This window comes from Eulemur rufifrons, chromosome 20 (assembly GCF_041146395.1).
Source record: "Eulemur rufifrons isolate Redbay chromosome 20, OSU_ERuf_1, whole genome shotgun sequence".
In the NCBI taxonomy this organism is placed as follows: Eukaryota; Metazoa; Chordata; class Mammalia; order Primates; family Lemuridae; genus Eulemur; species Eulemur rufifrons.
In genome coordinates this window covers 14821540-14831540 of record NC_091002.1, presented here as the reverse complement: position 1 = coordinate 14831540, position 10001 = coordinate 14821540, and the positions used below count along the sequence as shown (strand labels likewise).

Sequence of the window (10001 nt, the reverse complement as noted above, 5' to 3'; positions counted from 1 at the left end):
TTTTCCTGGAACCAGTTACTTCCCTTCTTTCCAATCCCCAGAGGGAACCTAGGATCCATGAAGTTGAGGGGTTTGGGTCTGCTGGAGCAAGAATAAAGTGAGTCATCAATTTGCTATTACTCTTTCTCTGTTCTTGACTCATTCATCAAATATTTACTGACTGTCCACTATTCGGACTCCGAGGCGAAGACAGAAATAAAACAGTCATGGCGGCGGTTAGGGTCCGGATTTGCTCCCAGGTACGACTTCAGAACCTGTGCCTTTTCCCATTGGATAGCCACATTTTAGAATACCCACTACTCTGCCTTCTAAATACGGTTAGACTGTGTCTGAGGGCAGGACTGTCTCATTCGTACGTTTCCTAACCTTCCTGACACCCAGCAGGCGCGAAATCAGTGTTGTAGTGCTGGAAACACCTGAATTCTAATCCCAACTTTGCCACTAACTCTTGTGTCTTTCAGGCATTATGTTGCTTTCCTTCTCTGGCTCTTAGTTTAACCATCTTTATAACGGGAACAGTGGCAAAATCATATGTGGAAGGGCTTGCAGGTTCATTTCAAGTTATCACAGGTTTAACTAGAAGGAAACACTGGGAATCTAGGCTGAAAACAGAGTCAACGTTTAGCACCTGGTTAATTTCCAAACACTGTTCTCTCGCCCTAGGCCACCCCCATTCCTCTCCCTCTGTCGCCCTCTTTTTCTTTTTTCAAAATTCCCCTCTAGAGGGCGCGCAAGCTCTGCTGCTTTCCTGCCTCACTTCCGTTCGCCTTCACTCTTCATTCTGCGCATGTGCACAATTTGCTTCCCGGCTGCCCGTACCTCGTTTAGATGGTTTAGCCAAAGGTTGAGCCCACTACGCCTGCGCAATTCCAACCACGCCCCTCTGCCGTCGTCCCCGGAAACGCTTCTTTCCTACGCGGCCTCTCCTACCGCTGCGGTCTCTGGCGCTTTGCCTCTCTAGGCCGGCAGGGCCTCTCCTCCATGGTCCTGCCTGTCAGCACAGTTTCGATAGCCGGCCGGTGAGGCCGGGCCACGCTCGGACGCTTCGATCCTCTAGTCTGTCACTGGTAAGTGGACCGCAGAGGAGCTTGTGTTCGGGTAGGGGCCGAGCAGCCGTAAGGGGCAGGATTTCCCCTTACTCCGGGAATGGGTCTGTCCGCTCCGCCCTCCCCCCAACTCCTGGAATGGGCTCGCCCCTTGGTCCCAGTCCCTCCTCCCGGGCGGGGCGGCGTTGCCATGGCGATGGACCGCTGGCTGAGGCCCGGCGTGTATCCCTGCAGGGCATGGCGGGCCAGTTCCGCAGCTACGTGTGGGACCCGTTGTTGATCCTGTCGCAGATCGTCCTCATGCAGGCCGTCTATTACGGCTCGCTGGGCCTGTGGCTGGCGCTAGTGGACGGGCTAGTGCGAAGCAGCCCCTCGCTGGACCAAATGTTCGATGCCGAGGTAGGATTCCCGGGCTGGCGCGGGTGGGGTCTTGGCCTTCTGGAGTAGGCATTGTGGTCTGACATTACTGGATTCTAGACCCGGCTAGGCCATCTTCTCGCTTTGTGGCCCTGGGAAAGGGATTTCACCTTTTTGAGCCTCAGCTGCCCCATCCACAAAATGGAATGACTGATAACAGAGAAGCAGGTTAATACAAAAGAAAGCGCATGGATGTTACAATAAACATGTCTGCGTTCCAGACACCTCTGATACGTCTCCTTTTCTGAGACTCCAAGAAAGTGACTTCACTTACCTGAACACAGGTTCTCAGGTAACACACTGAAGCGGGGTGGATAAAAGAGCGTTCATGGAAGTACAATGGAAACTGCCTGGACTTTGGGATCAGACAGTCCTCCCTTTAAGTTCCACTCACTAGCTGTGTGACCTGGAGCAAATGTCACTTCTCTGAACTTATTTTCCTGTCTGCAAAATCATGAGACTGGTAGCAGAGAAGTCGTGGACTACAGTACAGAGAGCCTATGCTTTGTATTCACAAGGGCTTCGGGTCTAATCTAGACCCAAACATACTAGCTGTGGGACCTTGGGCAGGTTGTTTACCTTTCTGAGCCTTTTCTCTTCTGTAAAGTGGGTGAATACTCCTGCCATCCTGCCATGTCACCATCAACAAAATGTTATGAGGCCCGGAGAGGCCTAGGAGTAAGAAAGTGCTTTATAAAGTATAATGGAGGCTTGTAAATTGTTGTATCTGAGAGGCAGCTCTGGTATGATAATGAGAACAGTTTTTGGAGCCAGTAGACCTAGGATGGAGTCCTTGCTCCTGCTGCTTATTCTCCATGTAGCCTAGCCCTTGGGCAAATTATTATCCCCAAGGAGGTAAGAATGAAAAGAATAATAATAATGTCTTTGTGAGGTTTTTGTAAGGATAATATGAGATTATAGATGTCACCAGGTGCCAGGCTCATGCCTGTAATCCCAGCAACTCAGCAGGCTGAGGTGGGAGGATCACTAGAGCCCAGGAATTTGAGACCAGCCTGAGCAACATAGCGAGACCCTGTCTCTAAAAAAAAAAAAAAAAAAAAAAAAAAAAAAAATTAGCCAGGTGTAGTGGCCATGTCTACAGTTCCAGCTACTCAGGAAGATTGCACTCCAGCCTGGGTGACAGAGTAAGGCCTTGTCTCTTAAAAAAAGAGAGAGAGAGAGAGAGATTGCGGATGTCAAAGGCCTTTCTTTGTAAACTGAAAGTGTGGTGCAGATGTTTGGCATTCAATAGTATTGTGTCATATAGTGGAGGTTGCACACTCTCCAGGTACCCAGTAGTAGCCTCTTAGGAGCTTCTGTCCTCCTGGGAAGGGCATGTGGGAATCTTGGGCCTTGTTGAAGAGCTATCTGATACACACAACCTGAGTTCTAGACCAAAAGTCAACAAATCTTAAAGGGTGAGGTAGTAAAGATTGTAGGTCACAAGTACTCAGCTCTACAATTATAGCACAAAAGTAGCCATAGACAAATATGTATGTGAATGGATATAGTTTTGTTTCAATAAAACTTTATTTACAAAAGCAGGTGCCTGGCCTGTGGAAGCATAGTTTGTGGAACTCTGTTCTAGACCTTACTCTTGCTGTTTATTTATTGTATCACTTAGGGCAACTTAACTTCTTGGAGCTTGTAGATCTTCCTTTGTAAAATGAGAATAATAATCCCTTTCCACCTGCTGTGAGGATCAAATGCAATACCACAATGGATGTCTGTGAAAGCACCTTGTTGAACATAGGCTGCCATACAGATGAAGGGAGATTATTATTATTATCTTCTGTGCTCTGGGAAGAATGCTTGTTCCTTAGATGGACTGCTGGGATCCTGGAGCCTGGGGCTCTGTGCCAAGTCACTTCTCCAGCATATTTCCATTTGTGATTCCCCCTCAGATCCTGGGCTTTTCCACCCCTCCAGGCCGGCTCTCCATGATGTCCTTCGTCCTCAACGCCCTCACCTGGTGAGTATCACCGATTTTGCTATCCAGCTTTTGGGGTCTTAGCACTGGGACTAACTGCCTAGATTTGGACATCAGATAGGCTGGCAATTGTTCCTGGGGAGTGGTAAACTAAAGTGAGGGGCAGAGGACAATTCTGGAACCATCTCTATCATGGGGCTCTCCCCATTGCTATTTTAACTCGTGTGGAAAGCTCCTATGTCACTATGTATATGCTGCTTGCAAGACAGCTTCCATCTCAGATCACTTCCCTGATGTGGAGTGAGGTGAGGAAAGGATCAGACTGAGAGTCAGGGGAATGGCTTCTATCCTTTGTTCGTGTGCCAAGTCACTTCCATCCTCTCTATGCCTCAGGCTCCCCAACAGTCCATGAGGGGTTGGACTAGGCAACGTCTAAGATCACTCATGACCATTGCCTGTCTCTTAAGAGGCAATTTAGCATAGTGATGAGGGTCTCAGGCTCTGGAGGCAGACTCACTTGGCTTTGAATTTCAGCTTTACCACTAGCCTAGTGACTTTGGACAAGTTAATCTATCTAAGCCCCAATTTCCTCATCAGTGAAATGAGCCTTATGATATTTCCTACCTCATAGTTGTAAGGATTAAAAAAGTTAATTCACAAGAAGTACTTAGGACAATGCCTTGCACATTGTTATTATTATTCTTGACCTTATACTGGAGGTTAAAACCTGATGGACTAACTTTGACCTGAATTTGTCTCCCAGATAGGTTTTCTTTGGCTTACACAGACGTCAGCCCACACGTGGTGTTTAAAACATTTTTTTCACTTAGTTGAAAATCAGGCTATTTTATATAAAAATCCAGATTTCTGACTTATTTTGAATAGTGGAATGACCAATTGATTTTAGGCCAACCTGCTAGCATGGCAAGATCTGCCTAGGTACAAGTAGCTTTTGTCCTCACTTTAGCTAGAACATGTATGTTTCAGGGTGCCACAGTCCCCAGCAATCCCTAAGATCTCCTAGTGATAGTTGCCATTTATTATCAAGTTGGTACTTTTATTTTCTTCTCTTCAGTCTGATTCACTCTTGATGTAACCTATTCCTCTAGGCGTCTAATATTGTAACCCTTGCTTCACACTTATCTTACTTCTGACCACCATGTTGTCATCCTAATTGTTCCTACCCCCCAAATAACCTAATCTAAGGCCAGGACAACCCAGTGACAACTCCCTGCTGTCCTCTCCCCACAGTGCCCTGGGCTTGCTGTACTTCATCCGGCGAGGGAAACAGTGTCTGGATTTCACTGTCACTGTCCATTTCTTTCACCTCCTGGGCTGCTGGTTCTACAGCTCCCGTTTCCCCTCGGCGCTGACCTGGTGGCTGGTCCAAGCTGTGTGCATTGCGCTCATGGCTGTCATCGGGGAGTACCTGTGCATGCGGACGGAGCTCAAGGAGATCCCCCTCAACTCAGCCCCTAAATCCAATGTCTAGAATCAGGCCCTTTGGACACCATGCTGGCACTTGGGCCCCCCAATACCTTCGGCTGCTCAGACCCTTCAGATGAGGTCCAGCCAGGTCTAAGAGGAACCCTGGAAATGTGAAGTCTCTGTTGGTGTGGGAGAAATAATGAGGCCCTATCAAGAAGGCAGGTAGCAGTCAGGATCACAGCTGTAAGAATGGCCTCTGACTGCTGAAGTCTTGGTATCTGCGAGGTCAGGAAGGGGACCTCTTTAAGGGTAATAACAGAATTGGAACCATGCCACTCTTGAGCCACCATACCTGTCACCAGCCTGTTGTTTTTAAAAAGAAAAAAAAAAATCAAGGATATCTGATTGGAGCAAACCACTCTTTTGATCATCTGTCTGACCTCCCTGGGACAGCTGTTACCTTTGCCATGTTGCCGAACCACAGCAATTCTGTTTGGAGAAACACTTGGTTTCCGGATGCATAGCCACAGAAAGAGATGTAGGTGCAACGGATTAGGCTGCTGTCAGGGAGAGGACGGCAGATGGAGGCATCAAGCACAAGGAAAATGCACAACCTGTGTCCTGTTACACGCATGTGAGCGTGCACCCAAGAACACATGACTTTCTTCCAGATCCCTCTCCTGAGTCCCCACCCTGCTGCCAGCTCTCAACATAGCAGGCCATAGGACCCAGAGAAGAATCCCAGCATCGCTCCCAGTCTGACCCTCATAGTAGAGACACTGCCTGTTCTCTAGGATTGACCAGGCACCCCAGCTCCCATCGGACCCCCATTCTTTTTCCTGCCTTATTTGGAATTCTGTAGTGGGAAGGGTATGATGGGTGCCCAGAGACAAGAAGCCCCGCCTTCCAGCCTGGGCTATACTGACAATGCTGAGGGAGATAGGAATTTGCTGCTAAGGTTTTTCTTTAGGGTAGAGTTTCCTCTTGTGAGGGGCTTGCAGCTGTCCTTCCTATGTACCTAAATACAGTATTTTCCACGGTTCTGCCTATACTCACTTTGTAATGCTACGGTTGAGGCTGAGAGAGATCAGCACAGCCAGACAAGGGACCTATAAAGAATTATTAGGTCATCTCCTCCATGCCTGGACCCCACAGTCCTTCCTCCATTTGATTAAAATATTAAGTGCAGGAAATGCCTGGGCCCACCCCCTCTACTTGCAGCCTCCAACTATGCCTCCAGTGAGTGTCCATGACTCTTGTGATTCCTTTCCTACTTGCTAATGATTTCTGAGCTCGAGCAATGGAGAGCAGTGGTTCAGACCCACTCCTGCATTGAAACCATCAGTGTTCCTCTTTGGTTTCTCCGGAGCTTGCCCAAGAGAGCTGTTAGTTTTCAGCTTTCAGTGTTACAGCTACAGAGATGAGGTTTTTTTAAATTTTGTTTTTGTTTTTTAAATTGAGACAGGGTCTTGCTCTGTCACCCAGGCTAGAGTGCAGTGGCATCATCATAGCTCACTGCAACCTCAAACTCTGGGGCTCAAGCGATCCTACTGCCTCAACCTCCTGAGTAGCTGGGACTACAGGTGTGCGCCACCACGCCTAGCTAATTTTTTCTACTTTTGGTAGAGGCAGGTTCTCACTCTTGCTCAGGCTGGAGGGATCTTCCCACCTCAGCCTCCCAGAGTGCTAGGATTACAGGTGTGAGCCACCGCTCCCAGCTAACATAGGTGAGCTTTGCTGTCTCTCTAGAAAGCCTTTCTAACCTCCTGGCTCTCACCCCTGCAACTAGAGTAGGGAGATGAGGCTGACAGGATGAGGGGTTTAGAGTGAATATGCCTGGGCAGAGATGGGGAAAATGCTGGGGTGAGGCACCGTGGTAACTCAAGGTGCCCCGGCCAAGCTGGAAGGAAACAGCTTGTTAATGGGACACTGTAATCCTGCCTGTAGGGTCCAGGAGGTAAGACCAACTGGGAAGACGTTCCCCAGGATGGTGGATTTCCCCCTAGATACCACAAACCCTACAGGCATGTGACTAACTTCATTCTGAAAGGCAGCAGAAGATACTTCATGTGGCCTCTGTCTCCCTTGATCAGCTGTGGTGGTGGTTAGTGTAGCTGTGGTAAGAACACCTTGTGGGGATTCCCTTCGAGGTCTTGTGCCCGTTTTTCTGTGTATCATCTGTGATGATGACAGATCTCTTTACCTTGGTTGTTAATTTGATTTTTGAAAACTGCCAAAGTTTCAAAAGTTGGGAAGTCAGGAAGCCAAAATTCAGGAAGCCAAATTGTTTTTCAATACTCTAGCAACTGAGCTGAGTGACATTTAGGACAAATATGTAACCTTAATGAGATTTTTGTGGTTTCTAAAGTAACAATAAGAACAGTTTTTAGAGGTGAATTCCCGAGAGGATTGGTCAATGGCAGTGACATGTTTGCCATTTTAATAATGACATCTACTGAGTACTTACTAGGTATCCAGCAGTGGGTTAAGGGCTTTGTAGCTCCTTTCTCACTTAGTCTTCACAACAGCCCTTTGAAGTAGGAAATAACATCATCCATATCTTACAGATGAGGAAACTGAAAGGAACTTACCCAAGGTTACTTGTTGGAGCTGGCAGAGCCAGGATCTGGGCTCTGGTAGTGACATTAATAAGCTCATTTTGAAGAGGTCAGTACTTAGGGATGTATAAGTTCTGATTGGTTAAACAATCTATCACTTCTCGTCCTGTTGTTTTACATATGAAGGATGAAAAGCATTTTATAAGCATTACTAGCTTTCTAAGAAAAGCTGATATGCAGTACATTAAATATGGCCAGAGATTTTTCAAGTGATCAAAGGAATGTGGAAAACATTTCCAAAGGATAAGGGATGATACCTAGATCAGAGAGCTACCTCCAGCCCACTACTGAGTTGGCATATCTCTTGACTTTCTAGGAAGTCTGGACCTCCCTTCATCCCACCCACCATGTGAACTGGGGCCATTTGGAGAGAAAAGTAGAGACTACTGCATAGCTGGTACTCAGAATAGTTTGTAACCATGAAGGAGGACAGGAAAGGAGAAGGATGCCTGGCTCAGAGGGCACTTCTAACCCCTAGCTCTAGGCAGCCCTGTCCAAATCAGGGCCAAATGGGAACCAGGATGGCAGCCAGCAGGCAGGGTGGAGTAGGAAGCTCTAGGTCACCTTAAGTCCTCGGGAGTGCACAGCTCAAACAGGGGCCCTTGGACAGGAGTTTCCTTGTACTCCTTCCTTGGTGTCTTCCTGATCAGTTTAACTTCCTTCGACTAGTCCCAGAGAGCAGTTAGTGCACAGATGTGGAAACATCCCTGTACCTGCAGCCCGGGACCATAGAGCCTCAGAGACAGGGCCTCTGGGGAAGTAGGGCAGGGGGAGTAGGGGTGAATTCAGGGTACAGGAGAGTTCTTCTGGGGAGATTAAAAGCCACTGTCTTGCTTGAGGTTTTCTGTAGGAAAGTAGTAAAGGGTGGTGAAAACAGCCTTAAGGTAGGAGAGTAGAGGGAGCTGAGAGTTTTAATCCTCATCTTGTCACTACCTGGGAAAGTCAGTGAGAATTATACAGGCCCAATGCTGGAAGTCCTTAGGGAGCTGCAGTGGGGTGCAGGGTTAAGTCCTGGACTGCCCGTTGCTAGCTGTGAGATCCTGGGTAAACTACGTAATCTCCCCCTACCTTGGATTCCTCATGTGTAAGAATAAGGGTAATAATATTTCTTATTTCCTTGGGATATTGTGGGGATTTAATGAGATGTCATGCATAAAGCACTTAGCATAGTGTCTGGGATGCAGGAAGTGATCCATAATTCTAAGCAGTTTTTAGGCTATCATGCCCACCACCCCAGCCCCCCATTTCCCATTTTACAGAAGAAGAGACACCTTTCTTCTGCACCTCATTGTTTTCAAATGCAAGATGGGGAATAAACTTGCCTGTGATCTAGGTACCCCTACCAAGTATTGAGCTCCTATCTGCCATGCACTGCAAAGTCATTTATGTGTATTCTCACTTAATCCAGTGAGACAGGCATTACTATTTTCCCCATTTTGCAGAAAAACTGAAGATTGAGAGTAAACAACTTTCCCCAACATCATACAGCTGATAAGAAGCTAAGCCTGTCTGCCTCAAAAGCCTCATCCTCTTTCAATGTGCCAATTATGTTTGAGTAGTATGTGATCTAGACAGTTGGGAGAGGGACAGTCTGGGGAATCCAGATGCCATTTCAGCAAAAGCTTGTGAATGTGAACATATGCTTGGCTTGCTAACAAACAGCTAGTTCCCTGAAGGTGGGCAGTTAGGCAGCTGCTTATAAGTGAGAAACAGGGCTGGTGCTGGCTGCAGGGCTTTATTATGGCAAAGGCCAAACATTTGTTCAACACCCCGCAAACTGGCCTTACCTCCATAAAGCCTGATTCGCTTAAAACCCTCTGAAACGGATATCAGTATCCCTATTATATAAGCAGATAAAATAGGCTCAGCGGGGTCATGTGACTTGTTAAAAGTCACTCAATGTAAGCTCAGATTCAAACACTTTTCTTTTTTCCCAGTTAATTGTTGGAGAGCCATTTCTGGGGTGACTTCCAAATCAGTATCTTACTGAGCCCAGAAGAGGAGCCTCAGATTGAAGTGGTTAAACAAAGTGGTAGTGGGGAGACCCCATTTGTGGGACTGTGGGAGGCAGGTGGGGATAAGGCTGGAAGGAGTGTACTGCTGGGAGTCACTCACCTTCAGGCCTGCAGTCCTAGCTGCCCTGGCCATGCTGGATCCCACCCCCTTGGTGGGATCCCACCCCATACTTGGTGGCATTTCCCATGGGCAGCTGGGCCCCAACTCTGGCTCTCTGTGGGGCAAAGCAGAAGTGCCAGTCTCGCCTAGGCCCACTCCATTCCTGCCTCCACTTGGGGCTCCCTGGGCAGGCTCCCCAGAGAGGGTGTGCTGCCCTGATTGCCTTACTGATAGCGCGCTGAGGCCAAGTTCATGTAAAGTTGATGGAATGACAGGAAGATTGAGCAGAAGTTATTTTAAAAACAGAGATTGATGGGATTGATGACGCCCAGCCATGGGACTGAAATGGGCACTACTCAGGAAATGGGCTGGGGTGCAGGCTGAGCGGGAAGATTGCTGGGAGTGGAGGTTCCTGGGGTGGAGGTTGCGCGGGCAGTGTCGGGGATG

General features: G+C 47.9%; 1 protein-coding gene across 3 annotated transcripts; it reads left to right on the top strand.

The window, feature by feature from the left end:
- On the top strand, positions 1-5960 carry SYS1 (SYS1 golgi trafficking protein). 3 transcript variants are annotated; one of them, XM_069496545.1, is made up of 4 exons: positions 1-97; positions 1281-1445; positions 3368-3435; positions 4645-5960. In XM_069496545.1, the coding sequence occupies exons 2-4, from the start codon at positions 1284-1286 to the stop codon at positions 4883-4885; spliced, it is 471 nt and encodes a 156-aa protein (XP_069352646.1). In that variant the 5' UTR covers positions 1-97; positions 1281-1283; the 3' UTR covers positions 4886-5960. The 3 variants fall into 3 exon arrangements, with proteins under 3 accessions (XP_069352646.1, XP_069352648.1, XP_069352645.1); XM_069496547.1 differs by lacking the exon at positions 1-97 and adding an exon at positions 222-239; XM_069496544.1 differs by lacking the exon at positions 1-97 and adding an exon at positions 1008-1067.
- The last annotated feature ends 4041 nt before the right edge of the window (positions 5961-10001 follow it).